General features: G+C 55.7%; 1 protein-coding gene across 11 annotated transcripts in view; it reads left to right on the top strand.

Annotated features, from left to right (window-relative positions):
* The window catches only part of SNED1 (sushi, nidogen and EGF like domains 1), a 54,711-nt gene that overhangs the window by 27,945 nt on the left and 10,271 nt on the right, over positions 1–16,495 (top strand). For 7 of the 11 annotated variants that reach the window (XR_014795662.1, XM_084891355.1, XM_084891363.1 and 4 more), the window contains exons 16-27: positions 5,800–5,913; positions 6,523–6,636; positions 6,966–7,079; positions 7,973–8,086; positions 8,534–8,830; positions 9,857–10,040; positions 11,660–11,772; positions 12,509–12,790; positions 13,903–14,047; positions 14,125–14,222; positions 15,583–15,675; positions 16,321–16,437. Coding sequence is in view for 10 of the 11 variants with exons in the window: in XM_084891355.1 (XP_084747481.1) it covers positions 5,800–5,913; positions 6,523–6,636; positions 6,966–7,079; positions 7,973–8,086; positions 8,534–8,830; positions 9,857–10,040; positions 11,660–11,772; positions 12,509–12,790; positions 13,903–14,047; positions 14,125–14,222; positions 15,583–15,675; positions 16,321–16,437 (1,785 nt within the window). In the remaining variant the exon portion in view is untranslated. The remainder of the gene's footprint in view (positions 1–5,799; positions 5,914–6,522; positions 6,637–6,965; positions 7,080–7,972; positions 8,087–8,533; positions 8,831–9,856; positions 10,041–11,659; positions 11,773–12,508; positions 12,791–13,902; positions 14,048–14,124; positions 14,223–15,582; positions 15,676–16,320; positions 16,438–16,495) is intronic. The other 4 variants (XM_084891360.1, XM_084891361.1, XM_084891359.1 and 1 more) reach the window with 3 other exon arrangements.

Raw genomic sequence — 16,495 nt, 5'->3', positions numbered from 1 at the left:
AACCAAAATCTGGTTCCTTGAAAAAGGCCAATGAAATAGATAACCTCTATCTAGACTGATCAAGAAAAATAAAGAAAAATTGGCAATATTTGAATGAAAGAAGAGACATAACTAATGACCCCACCAATGTTTAAAGGACAACAGGGGAATTGTCACTTTAGGCCAATATATTCGACAATCTAGATAAAATCGATGAATACCTTGAAAGACTCAAATTACCAGAACTGGCAGAAGGAAAACTAGAAAATATGAATATCCCTATATCTATTAAATTTTATTTGGAATGAAAAACCTTCCTGCAAATAAAATATCAGGACCAGATTTTCATAACACTGGTGAATTTTATCAAGCATCTAAGAAAGGAATTATACCGTATACAAGCTCTTAGAAAACACAGGGGAAAGAGTATTTCTCTACTTATTTTATGAGACCAGTATTTCTGTGATACCAAAACAAGACAGAGACGTTACAAAAAAATGAATTATAGATAACATTCTCATGACATACATACAAAAATCCTAACAATGTGTTACTAAATTAAACTCAGTACTACATAAAAAGTAAAACCATCATGACCAAGTGAAGATTTATCTCTAGAGCACAGGCTGGTTTAACATCTGGAAATCAATCAATGTAATACACCATATTAGGAGATAAAGGAGGAAACCATATGATCACCTCACTAGGGGGCAGAAAACTAAGAGTAGAAGAGCATTTCTTCAACCTGATGAAGGGAACCCATGAAAAACTCAACAGCCAATAATATACTTCATGATGACTGGCTTCCTGCCATAACAGTATTGAAGCAAAGGTGTCCATCTCACCAACTCCTCCCAATGTGGTCCTGGAGACCCCAGACAGGGCCATGGACAAGAGGAACTAACGATGTATCTACTGGAAAAGAAGCAGTGAAGATGACACAATAGTGAACAGAGAAAATGCTAAGGCAATTCTACAAAAGAACTAATAAGTGAATTTAACTAGATCACAGGATTCAGAGTCAACATACAGAACCAGTTGTATTTTCATATTCTAGCAGTGAACACGTGGGAAATGAAGTGAAAGAAAATGATGTAAAATGGTATCAACATCATGATAAATTTTTATGTGTGAAATTCATTATAACATACATATAAAGGCCAAAATTATAAACTTTCTTTTTTTAATATATTTTTATTGGTTTCAAAGAGGAAAGGGGAAAGAGAGAAACATCAATGATGAGAGAGAATCATTGATTGGCTGCCTCCTGTACACTCCCCTACTGGGTATTGAGCCCACAAGCTGGACCTTTCAGTCTATAGGCCTATCCTCTATCCACTGAACTATCTCAGCTTGGGCTATAAACTTCTTTAAAAAGGGCGAGAAAATCTTCACCATGGCTGAAATAAAATTTCCATGCACTTTGAGAAATATTACATTGGTTTCCCACTTCTCACCATACACAATAATCAATTCCAAATATATTAAGGATTAAAATTTTTTTAAACTATATACACTGAGTGGCCAGATTATTATGACCTCTGAATGCATAATAATCTAGCCACTCAGTGTGTGTGTGTGTGTGTGTGTGTGTGTGTGTGTGTGTGTGTGTATTAGAGGGCCAGTGCATGGGGTCCGGTCAGCCTGGACAGGGGGAGGGGACATGGGGGGTTGGCTGACCTGCCTGCTGATTGAACTCCTGGTTAAGGGGACAATTTGCATATTAGCCTTTTATTATATAGGATATACACTGAGTGGCCAGATTATTATGCTTTTAGAGATCATAATAATCTGGCCACTCAGTGTATATTTGTGTGGGAAATATAGGTAAATATTTTTTTTGGCCTTGGGGTAAGAAAAGATTCCATAAGCCAGAAAAATAAAGCACTAACTATAAAAGGGGGGAAATGGGCAAATTGACTATGAAAATTAGGAATTTAAAGAAAAAAGTGAAATATAAAGTATAAACTGTTTTCAAGAATATATGAAGAACTCTATGAATCAATAAGAAAAGAATAATCAACCCAACAGGAAAATCAGCAAAACTCACAAACGGGTATTTCATGGAGAAGGAGGTACACAGAACCAGTGAAAGTAAAGAATGCAGCAACCACCCATATGCCAATCAAAAGCATGCTGAGATGCATGCAGTTGGCCAAACTTCTGGAGTTGAAGAGGCCTATGTGTTGGTGTTGATGTGGATCCACAGGATTTGTGAGAAAACTGCTGGAGGAAGTGCAAATTGTTTAAGCACTTTGAATACTACTTGTTAATCTGTCTATTGAGCTGTTCATATAAGCTGTATCCTAGCAACTCCACTTCTCGGTGCACATCCACAAGCAGTAGATGGAGAAGCAGACACAGAAACACTGGTTTTGCAATAGTAAAAAGTCTAGGACCAACCCAAGTGTGCACCAAACAAGGATGGGTAAAGTATAGTATAATCACACAGTGGAATATTATACAGCCGTGAAAAGGGGATCCCACAGAGACCCACAGCAACATGGAGATGTCTTATTAATGTAGCGTGGACAGAGAAGAGTACATATACTATTGATAAAGTTCATAAATAGCCAAAGCAAACCCATGTATAGTATTGGTTAGGCAAATCATAAAAATTTAAATTTAAACAGGCACAGGAATGAAAGCCACAGAAATTTGTGTCATCTGGGGTGGGGATGTGCACATAACCTGATGAGCCCCTCAGTGTTCTGCTGCCCAGGTTGAGTGCAGCTCCAGGAGTCATTATATCATTACCATCTATTTACTCACATGTTGTTAAGCATTCAAATTAAACTTTTCTTTCTTTCTTTCTTTCTTTTTAATCAATCTTTATTGTTCATATTATTACAAAGGTTCCTCATTTCTTCCCCCCTCCACCAGGTTTCCCCCCCACCCTCCGCCCCCTCCCCATCCCCCATTGTCCTCATCCATAGGTGCACAGTTTATGTTCAGTCTCTTCCTCCCTCCCTTTCCCCGATAGTAAATCCCTTTTCAGATAGTAAATCAGTTACTTAGTATTTTCTCATATCAATAATACCTCCACATGCCCAATGATACATTTCACACAAAAGACATTTCCAAATAGGTCAACCAGCCTCATCCAGGCCCCACCCAAGGCATTCACAGATCAACACCCCAGCCCTATACTAACTCAACACATCCAGATCTAAGCCTTCATCACTTGATTCAGCAGACCCTCAAGTTCCCACAAAAGTTTCCAGCCATGTCTGAGAGGCAGCCGTGGGGCAGAGGCAGGCGAGGAGCGAGCTGTTCCGGGCCTGGCTGCTCCGGGCCTGGCAGCTGCTGCTCCGGGCCTGGCCGCTCCCAGCCTGGCAGCTGCTGCTCCGGGCCTGGCCACACCCAACCCAGCTGCTCCGGGCCTGGCCGCTCCCAGCCTGGCAGCTGCTGCTCCGGGCCTGGCAGCACCTGACCCAGCTGTTCCGGGCCTGGCCGCTCCCAGCCTGGCAGCCGCTGCTCCGGGCCTGGCTGCACCTGACCCGGCTGCTCTGGGCCTGGCCGCTCCCAGCCTGGCAACTGCTGCTCCAGGCCTGGCCGCTCCCAGCCTGGCAGCCGCTGCTCCGGGCCTGGCTGCACCCGACCCAGCTGTTCCGGGCCTGGCCGCTCCCAGCCTGGCAGCCACTGCTCCGGGCCTGGCCGCTCCCAGCCTGGCAGCTGCTGCTCCAGGCCTGGCCGCACCCGACCCGGCTGCTCCGGGCCTGGCCGCTCCCAGCCTGGCAGCTGCTGCTCCGGGCCTGGCCGCACCTGACCCGGCTGCTCTGGGCCTGGCTGCCCCGGGCCCGGCCACTCCGAGTCTGGCCGCTCCCAGCCTGGATGCTCCGGGCTTGGCTACTGCTGTTCTGGGCCTGGCTGCTCCCATCCCGGCTGCTCTGGGCCCGGCTTCTCTGGGCCCGGCCACTCCGGGTCTGGGTGTTCCTGGACTGGCCACCCTGGGCTTGGCCGCCTCCGCCTCAGGCCTGGCTGCCACTGCCCCAGGTCTGGCTGCTCCCGTGCTGGCTGTTGTTGCTCTGGTTCTGGCTGCTGCTGCTCTGGGGCCTGGCCGTTGCTGCTCCGGGCCCGGTTGCCACTGCCTTGTGCCTGGGCACTCTAGGCCTGGCCGCCGCTGTTCCAACATTCTGTCTTTTTTTTTTTTTTTTTTTAAACGCATATATGTTGCAATGTTGGCTGGTGAGTTGAGTTCTGACTTAGTCTTTGATTTTTCAAGATCTTCTTTGTATTCTTTCTTAAGTAATTTTACTATCTTTTGCTCTCACTTGATTTCTTCACATTGAGAACTTCTTTGGTTTCTTCCTCCTTGTCCTGGGAGCTCAGCAGGTTGGCCTGTGGCACCCCTTTGTTCTCTGCAGGCTCCCAAGCTGCTCCAGCCTGTTGCCGGGGTCGGCGCCACACAGGAAGCAGCCCAAGGCCTTGGCTCCATTGCCCGCGCTCAGAGGTTGAAGGCTCAGGGGCACCCCCCCCCCCCCGGGGGCCCCGTCGCCCGGCTCCCTGCCAGCGCCCGGTTGGCCGGTGTCCGGCAGGGGCTCCTGCTCCCTGTCGCATTCCTCCAGTCTGGAGCTTTTTTTTCTCTTTCCCACTAGGGGAGTCTAGGATCAGAGTCAACAGACTGTCCTCTGGGCACAGTGCGCGCGACTCTGGGGGCTCCGCTTTTCACCACTCCCCTGGGATTCCGCCTCACAGCCCCGTCTCCCCCTGCTCGAGCCTGGGTCCCCAGGGTCTGGTCCAGGACTGGGGTTCAGAGCAGTCGAAACTGGGGCCCAACACAGCCGGGGCTCCCATTTCCTTCCCTCCAGGGCAATCCTGCATCAGTGTCAACATTCCTTCCCTTGTAAGCAATGTGCGCGACTCCGGGGGCTCGGCCTTTCGCCGCTCTCCCAGGACTCCACCTCACAGCCCCGTCTCCCTCTACTTGAGCCTGGGTCCCCAGGGATTGGCCCAGAACTGGGGTTCAGAGCAGTCCGGACTGAGGCTCAGCACCACCAGAGGCCCTGTTCCTTCCGGCTAGGGTAATCCAGCGTCAGAGTCAACATTCAGTCCTTCGCGCGCAATGTGCGCGTGACTCCGGGGGCCCTGCTTTTCGCTGCTCGCCTGGGATTCCACCTCACAGCCCCGTCTCCCCCTGCCGGAGCCTGGGTCCCCAGGGTCTGGCCCATAACTTGGGGCTCAGCGCTGCCGGTTCTGGGGTTCAGCCCAGGCTGGGGGTTTTATTTCCTTCCTGCTAGGGAACGCCGGGCAGCACCCAGCCCTCTTCTCCTCTCCGGCTGCGACCTCTCCGCACGCGTGCGTGCAAGGGCGCAGCATGTCTCCGTACCTTAGGCTTTTTTTCAGCTCCTCTGATTTTCCTTCTGGTTTTCTCTTTCCTTCTTGTTGTAGAATTTTCAGTCAGTCGACTACCTGTAGCTCTGGGCGATGTCCACTCTACATTTTAGTTGTATTCCATTGAAATTGTTGTGTGCTGCTGCGGTTAGGTGTCTACCCGAGCAGCCATCTTGGATTCTCTAAACTTTTATAAATTGAACATTTTGAATTCAGTAGCACAACTCCCAGTTTAAGAAGCACACAGGGTGAACATGTTAAAACGAAGGAATCAACCCCATTGCATTGTTTTCGTACATGATTGTTATTAATTGAATTGGGCCCGTCCACCTGAGCTGGGAAATTGAATTCCACAGTGTCTCTCAGAACAAAACTCATTTATATGCATCTTAATTTGGCTTCAAGTCATTACCTCTAATGACGGCAGCATTGCTTTATTCTTGGATCTCTCCTGGCACCCGTGCACCTGGCACTCCACCCTCCCAGAAATTGACGAGTGCAGATCCCAGCCATGCCTGCATGGGGGCTCCTGCCAGGATCGAGTCGCCGGGTACCTGTGTGTCTGCAACCCAGGGCATGAAGGAGCCCACTGTGAGCTGGGTAAGACAGCCTGGCCCTCACCACGGGGCAGCAGCTCCGCAGCCTGCCCATGGCCTGCCCTGACCCCTCTTCACCCTGGCTGGTGTCTGACTGGCTACACACTCAGGCCCCTGCCGGCTCTGCCTCCAACTATCTGGGGAGATTGGGAGCTTGGCTGAGAAACACTGATTGTCTTCTCTTGCTCCTGCAGACTGGCTTCAGGGGCAGACAAGATGGGGTTCAGAGAGGGCAGGTCACAGCCCTGATACCTGGCCAGTGCTCCAAGCTGGTGGAGGGAGTGGGGGCCTGCCAGGTGCCCGCTGCATGAACTCCTTACACCTGGGTGGGGCTCTAAGCCTTGAGACAGTGACACCACCCAGGCAAGGCCAGGCCCAGGATGTCTAGCCTGGACAATAAATTTGGGAGTAGCTTGGGGTGGGGGCTTTGTGGAGCACGCAGTGAAGAGAGCAGGAGTGAGGCAGAAGCCTCCGGCTGAGCACAGAACCCTGGTGGTATGTAAGTCCATGTAGGCCCATGTAAGCTTATATAAGACCATGTGGGGTCCTTATAGGCCCATTAGGTCCATGTGGGGCCATGTAGGCCATGCAGCCCCATGTCCTGTCTTTTCAGACACAGATGAGTGCCAGGCGCAGCCCTGCAGAAACGGAGGCTCCTGTAGGGACCTCCCAGGAGCCTTTGTGTGCCAGTGCCCCGCAGGCTTCACTGGAGTCCACTGTGAGACAGGTAGGGGCTATGCTTGGGTGGGTCCCCTTGTGCCCAGGCCCTCACCCACACTTGTGATGCCCCAGACACCCAGGCAAAACTGCTTTCTGAAAGCCCAGACCTTGGGCCACTCAGAGCAGAGGGGAGGGGGCAGCCACCCTGGCCCTGCTGGACAGATTCCCTGGCAGGCAGGATTCTAGGGTGAAGGGAGAGCTGGGCACCCACCAAGGATAAGAGAGACTTCCACCCCCGGCTCGTCCACGCCGCCCTTTCCCTTCTTCCCGCTGTCCTCTCCTCCCTCCCCCAGACACCCCTTTGCCGCTCGGGCCCACTCTTTGGGTGTTCTCCAGAGGTGGATGCCTGCGACTCCAGCCCCTGCCAGCATGGAGGCCAGTGCAAGAACGGTGGCGGGGCCTACCTGTGTGTCTGCCCAGAGGGTTTCTTCGGCTATCACTGTGAGACAGGTGGGGCATGGCCCGACGATCCTCCTCTGGCTCCTTCCAAGCTCCCCCGCCTCCCCTGCTGTCCCTTTCCAGCCCCGGGTCTGGGCACCCCCGTCCCTACACCTGGCACAGTCTCCCCCTGGGACAGGTCTCTCCCAGACCAGGCATTCCCTGACTTCTGACGGGTCGTGCCCCCAGCACTGCCTGCTCTCTGGGGTTGTCTCATCTGCATCCCCTCTACTGCTGTCACACCACTCTCCTAGAACAGATGTGTCTGTGGGGAAGGCTGACCTGCTTATGGGCGTGTCCCCAGCCCCCCCCCCCCCCGGGCCTGGCGGGCAGCACTTAGCTGTGCAGGGTGGATGGGGCTTCCAGGGACAAGGCCTGTGACAGGACTGCAGACACAGGAGCCTGCCTAGGGACAAGCAAAATGATGTCAGGTAGGCAGGGGCCCAGAGGCAGGGCAGCAGCTGAGAGAGTGATCAGGGACTCGCTGCTTGTTTGCAAGTATTTTCTGTGGCCATGCTGGGAGCCTGTGGTCCCTGCTCTGGGTGGGGATTCAAGTCCACAAGGGTAGCTGCAGCCGCAGTGCAGGGGGAGGCCGTGGAAGGGCTAGCTCGGTGCTCACCCACCACACGTCACTGCCTGCCAGAGCACCTTGGCTTGGGGTGCTGGGAAGATGGCCTGGCTCAGCGTCAGAAGGCCACACCTGCCCAGCCTCTGAGGAGCCCTGACCTCATATCCTGGAGTGTCCCTTCTCCTACTCCACCCCCCAAAAGCTGCCTGATAGAACTCTCATCTCCACCAAAAACATACCCACACAGGAACAGCCAAGTCCCCCAAGAGCAAGACCCAGGCCAGTGGGGGGCCTGACGACACCCCAGAGCTCAATGCCGCTTTTCTCCCTCCTCCAGTGAGTGATCCCTGTTTCTCCAGCCCCTGTGGGGGTCGTGGCTACTGCCTGGCCAGCAATGGGTCCCACAGCTGTACCTGCAAAGTGGGCTACACAGGCAAGGACTGCGCCAAAGGTGAGGCATAAGGGCACCAGAATGAGGTGGTAGGGACTCTATTCCTCACTCGGGGGGCAGTAGACATCCCAAAGGACATGCCAAAGGGTCGAGGCTCCCCCTCCACCACAGGGCAGAGCATATGAACAGCTGCTTCTACCAAGGAAGTAGGAAGGGGCACATAAGTCGAAGGTGGCATGAATAGTCACATGTGCGCATGAGACCTTCCAGGAGGCTTAAGTGAGGTCATGTGTGTGCAGGAGCCTATCTCAGGAGCAATAGCCAGAAACCAAAATGAAAGCATTCCCTGCAGGTGCCAGGAGTGGCTTCCCTGCCAGCAGTGCCCACATCTGCCCCAGGGTAGCCAGGCCCCAGAGCCACCAGGCTGGGCACCTGCTTGGGGTCCGGGGCTGTGATGGCCGACAGCTGACCGCCCCCCTTCCCTTGTTCTTGACCGAAACCCTGAAGAGCTCTTCCCACCAACGGCCCTCAAGGTGGACCAAGTGGAGGAAAGTGCGGTCACCATCTCCTGGCACCCACCCGAAGGCCAGGCTGCCAGGCAGATGCTGGATGGGTATGCGGTCACCTACGCCTCCGCTGACGGCTCCTTCCGCCGCACCGACTTCGTGGACCAGAGCCGCTCCTCCCACCAGCTCCGAGCCCTGGGGGCCGGCAGGGCCTACAACATCTCCATCTTCTCCGTCAAGCGCCACGCTAACAATAGGAACGACATCAGCAGGCCCCTGGTGCTGCTTACCCGCACGCGTGAGTCGCCCCAGCGTGGCCCACCCCAGGCACAGGCCAGAGACAGGCTGACGGAGACTGGCAGGGTTAGGGAGCCAGGCTGGTGGAGGGATGTGGGGAGGAGGGGTTGTCATGGGGGAAGGGCAGTGGCACGGGTGGGGTGGGAGCTACTAGGGATGGTGGAGAGCACTGGGGAGGGAGGAAGGAGGTGGACTAGGGTGGGGGTGTGCAGCCCTGGGCAGTACAGAGCTCCCACCACATCAGGTGTTTGGGAGGCAAGGTCCCAGGGAAGGGAGAAGAAAGGCATCCTGGGGCAATGTGCCAGCCCTCACCGGGCACTGAGGGACAGACAGGAGTCAGGATAGGCATGTGGTGGGAAAGGACAGCAGGGCCCTGAACGTGTGGTAGCATGGGAGTCCTGGGGAGAATAGGGATCGTCCTGAGTTTGGCTTTCGGAGGAAGCACTTTCAAGGCTGCTCAAGAAGGGGTCTGCCCAGAAAAGGCACCTGGGAGAAAGGTGGCCTCCCCTTCTTGTCAGAATGGGTTCTCCACCAGGACACCAGGGTGGGTGGGAGGATCACTGCCCACTGACTGCTGCTCCAGCACCCCCTCTGCTCCCCTGGTCTAGGGTTTGGCCCGTACCCAGCCCCTTCTCTGGGTCGGAGGACTCTCCTGGCTTCTATCACCGACAGGCCCCAGCACCGCCCCAATGATTACATCGGTGCGACCAAAACGTCAGCCAGAGAATAGACACGGGGTTGTCAGGAAGGGCCCTGTACCCACCCGCTGGCCTCTGGTGGAGCTGGCTGGCCCTCCGCAGCCTGCCAGGGCCGGAGCCTGGGGCAGGTCCACCTGACGGAGTTCCCACTGTGGCTGAGGGATGCACTTAGCAAGCCCAGGCTGGCTGCTGCCTTACTGGGAGCCTTTCTGTGAAGTCCCTCCCTCCCCCGCCCCAGCACCTTCTGGAGCCTCTTCTGTTGTTTTGAGCTCCCACTTTCCCAGGGGTAAGGAGGTGCTGACAAAGCTGAGCAACCCTTTGTCTCCCAGGCCCCCGCCCTGTCGAAGGCCTTGAGGTCACCAATGTGACGGCCAGCGCCATCTCCGTGCGGTGGGCTCTACATAGGATACGACATGCCACTGTCAGCAGTGTCCGTGTGTCCATCCGCCATCCTGAGGCCCAAGAGGACCAGTCCACCGATGTGGACAAAAGTGTGGACACGTTCACGTTCAGGTAAGAGCTCAGGCCGGCCTCCTCTCCTCCTTCCAGCTCCCCTATGGTTGGCACTGGCCTTGCCCACCTGAGGGGTAGGTGTGTGCCTCCTGTGTCCACCTGGCACCTGGTGGCCCACACAGGGCCCAGCGACATTCAGCCTGGGCTCACTCCTGCAATACTTCCTTATAGGGATGCCAGACAAGGGGTTAAGTGTCCCAAAAGAGCAGAGACACCCTAAAAGCCTGGAGGCTGTATCACCTGCAAGGGAGTGAGGCAGACTCGCTACCTGGAGACCAGCCGGTCATGCAGAGCTCCTCCAGCCTGAGTCACTAGACCTCTCTGAGAGGAGGACAAAACAGGCAAATGATACGTTCAAACCTTAACCTAGGCATATAAACTTCTTATGCCCAATTATTACAAATTAATGACAAACACAACTCATTCAAAATAGCTATCGAAATCACCACTTTAACGACCCATACAGGGTCTCAGACTCCAGGCCACCCAGGGTCAGGTTGAGCAGGCAGACAGTGCTAACCGATGAGAGAGTGAGGAAGGGGGACTGGCTGGTAGCATCCTGGGGAGGGGTGGCCTCGGCCCTGGATTCGGGGGCCAGCCAAGTAAACACAGCTCCAGCGGAGGAAATTCCCATCCAGTTACTGTGCTTGCCAACAGATGGGAACAGCACAGCAGCGTGCAGCCCAGAGCAGTTAGGGGTCAAGGGGCTCTGTACCTGGGCATCCTCTAACCTATCTGAATTGTTTAAGATCAGTCTGCAGCCTCATCAAGACCCATCTTTTTCCAGTCATGTTGGTCTCCCACCAGATGGTCACCTGTGCTGGAGACAAAACTCTGCTTTAAGTGTTGCTGTCACTTCTCTTGATTGATGTCCTGCCCCACTTCCAAAGAATGATATGACAGAAACAACACCTGTGGCCCCAGGGACACTTGGTGTCTGTTGGGGTCCCCAAGACCCTTCCCAGTCTTGCTGGGAGGATTTTCATTACTCAACCGAGGCAGCATGTACAGCTGAATCTGTGACAGAAACGCGATGAGCACACAAATGGGAAGAGGCCTAGGGGGAGAGGTTGGGGTCCAGGCATGAGCTCCCAGAGCCCCCTCCCCATCGAGCCACACAAGACACGCTTCATTCCCTGCCACCAGTTGTGACAACACATGTGAGGACAGTCAGACACATAGTGCCCAGGGTTATTGTGGCTGGTCACAGGCGCCCCCTGCTGGTCCTGGGGAAGAGTCCAGGCTCCCAGGAGGAGGTGACAGCTCTGTGTGAACCACACTTGGCACAAACATTAGGCTCAGCGAGGCCCTCGTGTTCGTGAGGGACTGGGGACCCACCTGGGAATTCCAGCCACGGGCCCCTTACTTGTCTGAACACCAGCCTCCTGGCCTTGCCGAACGCTCTACACAGGCCTGTGCCTTCTCGGACTCTGGACTGGACAGACAGGGAGAAGCTTCCCACCAAGGTCTCAGACCACAAATCTGCCCTCCTGGAGGCCGCCTGGGCCACCAACTAGAGACCATCCACAGCCTAACCCCCTGCTCTGGAAGAGCCACATGCAGTCTGGCCACAGAGCCGGACACATAGCCCAAGACCATCCTGTCCTCTCTCCCCACAGTACCCTACTTCCTGGAAGGAGGTACACCGTCCAAGTGACCGCCCTCAGTGGGCTCGGGGCACTGGAGCACCCTACTGAGAGTGTGGCCTCCGCTCCATTGCACGTGTGGACTCGTGAGTACACAGTGTGGACGCTCGTGGTGAGCAGAGCCTTCGGAAGCCCTCGGCTCCTTCCAGCCCACCAGTACTTGCCATAGTGGCTGAAACACTAGGACCCTAGCCCTGGCCTGAGTGTACGGGACACGGCAGTGTGCCCGGCAGTATCACAGCTTCCTGCTGGGCTGACCCCCACACCCAGCGGCTCATGAACACAAGGCCAGAGGAACTGCAGGCGAGGGAGCCCACTCGCTGAGCTCCATGGTGTCTCATGGGGAGTGGACACTGAGCACTGTGCTGTCAATGGTGAACCTGTGAACAAGGTGGAGGGCGGGGGTAGGGGAACAGGTGGCTTGGTGAGAGGGAAGGTGTGAGCAGGGCCTGACCAGGTTGGGCAAGGAGTCAGTACAGGCTTAAATCCTCGCTCTGACCCTGAAGCTGGGACCCACTCCCCTTTTCTATGTCCCAAGGGGAGGGGTGTGGCCAGGCTCAGGGCAGTCAGAAGTGCTACATGGGAGGGGACACTGAGCAGGAGGGGACACTTGCTGGGTGCTGGAGGGCCACATTGTGGGGGAGGGTCTCAGGACAGGAGGAGGGTGCTACAGACCACCACTCCCATCCTTCAAGACCACAGTAACTAAATCTGGCTTCAAATGTGGTTTCTGCAGTCCATGTCAGAGCTCTAAACTGTGTCCTGGGCACAAGACCCCATCAGCCCCCTTCACCTCCCTCCCCTGCTCTATGCCTCTTCCAGGGCCTCTGCCGCCAGCAAACCTGACTGCCACCCGAGTCACGGCCACCTCTGCCCATGTGGTCTGGGATGCACCCACTCCAGGCACCTCATTGGAAGCATACATCATCAATGTGACCACCAGCCAGAGCACCAAGAGCCGCTACGTCCCCAATGGGAGGCTGGTGTCCTACACGATACGGGATCTGGTGCCCGGGCGGCGGTACCAGCTCTCAGTGACAGCCGTGCAGAGCACAGAGGGTGACCAGCTGCACAGCGAGCCTGCTCACCTCTACATCATCACCTGTGAGTGCAGGGCAGCGGGCACAGGGCCGGGTGGGCCACCTGTACCCCAAGACCCTCACCCAGCATGGCCACCCTGTCCAAAGGACATCAGATAGCCTAGAAATAGGACTGTGTCAGCACGGGTGAATTTGTGTGAAAAGCAGTGGGGAAGAAAGGATTTGTGGACAGTTGATACTAGGTCAGCAGAATGCAATTTGGAAAAGCAGCATTTCGCTCCTCACCTTGTGTGGTCCAACTCTGTGGACCCCGGAAGGCTGAACAGTAAATACAGGGAATCACCAGAAATAGGTGCTGAGAGAAGGTAGGACCCCAGTGAGGCAGACAGTGTGGGAGGGTCCAGGGAGGGGGCCAGGCTGACCAAAGAGGAGCCACTGGTCAGGAGCAGGGGAAAGAGAGGCCAGGACAGCCATAGGAAGGGTTGCGGGGAGAGGCAGGAAGGAGAGCTGGAGTGGATGGACAGAAAGGGAAACAGCTCAGGAGCACGGCGACTCCAATGGGCCACACTAAGGATGTGGACCTGCCCCCAAGTGCTTGGAGGCCCTTTGGGTCCCCCCGAGGTTCTGCATAGCCATGCTCATACTTTAAAGCTCCCGAGAGGTACTGTGGACGATGGTGTGTCTGAGCACGGCAGGCTGCTCGGAGTCTGACCAAGCTCAGCTCAGCTCCAGGGCATGCTGGGGCCACCTCCATGAGCCAATCCAGGGAGGAGGGACTTACAGGGGGCTGAAGCATATAGCTAGATGACAAGGACCCACAGAGAAACCACTCTGTCATTCTCAGGGCAAGTGTGGGGTGGCAGCCTCAGCCAAGGGAAGTCCCTCCAGGTCGAGTGCCTGGCCCTGCCCTACAGGTGGGGAACCTGGGCCCAGGATGGGGGGCTAGGGCCAACCCCCCCAGCACTGCCAGGCAGTGTCTGCTTCCCGGTAGGAATGCTGTGGCTCCTCCTCGGGTGGGGTGTGGGGTCTAGACTTCTCACAAAGCCATAAAGGAGCCATTGGACCGCAGGGACAGTCAGGTCCCTTTAGTTCTCTCTGAGCAGTGGGGCGAGAAGAGACAAAGGGAAGCCCCAGACCTGCTTTATGTGCCCCCACCCCCTCACTCTCTACCTGCAGCCCCAAGGGATGGCGCCAACAGACGCTGGCACCGAGAAGGACTCCCCCCACGGGTGCTCAGAAACAGACCGGTCCCCGCGCGCCTGCCGGAGCTGCGTCTACTCAATGACCGCGGGGCCCTCGAAATGCCAACGCAGGACCCCAGGTACACGCCTCTGCCATCAGCCCCCTCTGGATAACCTGGCATGGCCCTAGGCTTGGTGCTCCACATGGCGACACTAGTGACTCTCCCAGCAGGTTCTCGGAGCTCGTAGACGGCAGAGGACGAGTGAGTGCCAAGTTCAGTGGCTCACCTGGCAAGTCGGTCATGGTGAGATCACGTGAGTACCTTACTCACCCAACCCTACCCAGCACAGGAGGGATGAGGCCCCTAAACCTGAACTCAAAGATGACTCCCAGTGCCCACGGCCCCGCCTCTGGGGTCAGCATGAATTGCTCATGCCATCCAGAGTCAGAGGAGCCTTCCTGATACAGCCATCTGGGTTGAGGGTGCAGGTTGCTGGCAGGGCACATGAGAGAGGATGAAAAATAAACATAATAGAAGCAGGTCCAAGACATGGAAGCTTTGCTTGTGAAGCCAGAACTCCAATCATTGTTGGTATGTAGACAGGAGAGTATGGCTCTATCTGAGCTGTTGCTACTCAAGAGGCCCCTGGACCAGCAGCACCAGCCTAAATATGCAGGGTCCTGCTCGGACCCGTGCAGAGGACTCCGCCTGCTAACAAGGAGCCAGGTGACTGGCACGCACAGTGTGGCCCCAGGAGCTCACAGCCTCATCACACTGAGGTCATATTCCGTGTTAAAAGCAGAGCCTTTGGGTTTATGTCCTGCTTGGCCCAGACTAGTGGGGCCTCTGCCTGGCCCAGCAGCATAGGACATGAGCAATAGATTGAGAAGGCCTGGCCCTTCCCTCCTGGCAAAGCAGGCCTCCCCCGAAATCCTGACATGGCAGGCCCACCGATGACCTCAGACTCTGGGTGGGGATCCCCAGGCCTCACCCTCACCCTCACTACTAAGCCAGAATCCCACCTTCACAGAGCTCTCTGGCAGAGAGCCTGATCACCAGTCCAATGAGAAGTTTCTACCAATGACAGTGTTCCTAGTCAGGGGACAGGTGCACCAGGAGTGATGAGGGAGGGCAGAGCATCCATAGCCCTTGGTGACCAGGAGTGGGGAGGGCACAGGCAGGGACCTGCAGAGAAGCTGACCTGCAGTTAGGGGTGGCCAAGTGTGCGGTTTGCCTGAGCACAGATATGAAGGGGGAGGAGGTGTCATCACCCCTGAGAATCAGGGGTGGCAGAGGAGATGGAGTTTGAAGGAGACCTAGAAGCTGAGGCCAGGAGGTCAGCAGGAGGTTCAGCCCTGCCTCGGGCACTGGTAACCTTCCCAGAGAAGCTTTGGCCGGGGCAGCAGTGGAAGCCAGGTCCCTGTGGAGGTTGGCAGGAGGTGAGGGCTGGCCCCACTTGGAGAAAAGTAGGTCTTACTGGAGACAGTGCCAGAGACCATGAATTCTGTGACCAAGTCGGGGAGCCAGCAGGTGAGCGAGCATCCTACTCCTGCCACACAGGATGGCCTTACACCCTGAGGGAGGGAAGCAGCTCAGGAAGGCGGCCCAGGGACAGTCCTGAGTGAGAGGCAGCAGGCCATGTGGTCAGCACTGCTCATCCTGGTTTCTCCTAGAACCCACAGCTCTGGTGCAACTCGAGGACACCCCTGAGCAGGTCAGCCTGGCCCTGCAGCACCCCAAACATGATGGCGACAAGGACGTGGGAAGTAAGTCAGCAGGAATGGACTTCCCGGGCTGAGCACCCACCCTGGGAAGGAGGCACTCAGCACCCTGTCCTTTTATAGACCAACTACCCAGATCTGTCTGGATGTACCTCTGCCCCAACCTTACCACATACGGCAGCCCCCCCAACCCCACTGCCTCCCTCAGAGGAACATGTTGAGCAGAAAGGCAGGAATCCATAGAGGGGCAGCATTGAGCATGGTCCAGCTGGAGCACCACCTGGCAGACCCAGGCTCGGTGAACAGGCCAGCAAGGCCCCTGCTAACACTGGGCTACACAGGGCCTAAACTGTCCCCAGACAGTCCTCCAGCCAGAGAGAAGGAGGTGGAAGCACAGGCTAGGGCAAAGCTGGAGTCTCTCCTGAGACCACCAGTGCCTAAATATAATCTAAGCAGTGGCTTGAGGCTCTTCCACCACAGAGGGCTCAGCACTGAGGGTCCCAGCAGAACCACTGTTTGGACCCTGGCCCTCAGGTAAGGGGGTCAGAGCCAAGCATCTCTCTGACCATCTGAAACGGGACCACCCCTAGGGCACAGCCGTGTTAGATACAGCCAGAGGCAGCAATGTGGCAATGCCAGCAGGCCTTCCTCTAGGGTCCTAGAGAGTAACCACTCATGACCTGTTTGCAGACACCCCTGGGAACTGTACAGAAAACCCCTGTCAGAACGGAGGCACCTGCGTGCCAGGCGTGGATGCCCACAGCTGTGACTGCAGCCCAGGGTTCAAGGGCAGGCGCTGTGAGCTCGGTAAGTCAGGGCCCGTTCAGGCCTGGTCTCCAGATGTCTGTTACAGCAGCTGGGCTGA

The sequence above is a fragment of the Pipistrellus hanaki genome, assembly GCF_964339955.1.
Source record: "Pipistrellus hanaki genome assembly, chromosome: 8".
Taxonomy (NCBI): domain Eukaryota; kingdom Metazoa; phylum Chordata; class Mammalia; order Chiroptera; family Vespertilionidae; genus Pipistrellus; species Pipistrellus hanaki.
Note: the sequence above shows the minus strand (reverse complement) of the source record. Positions and strands in the feature narration are given on the sequence as shown.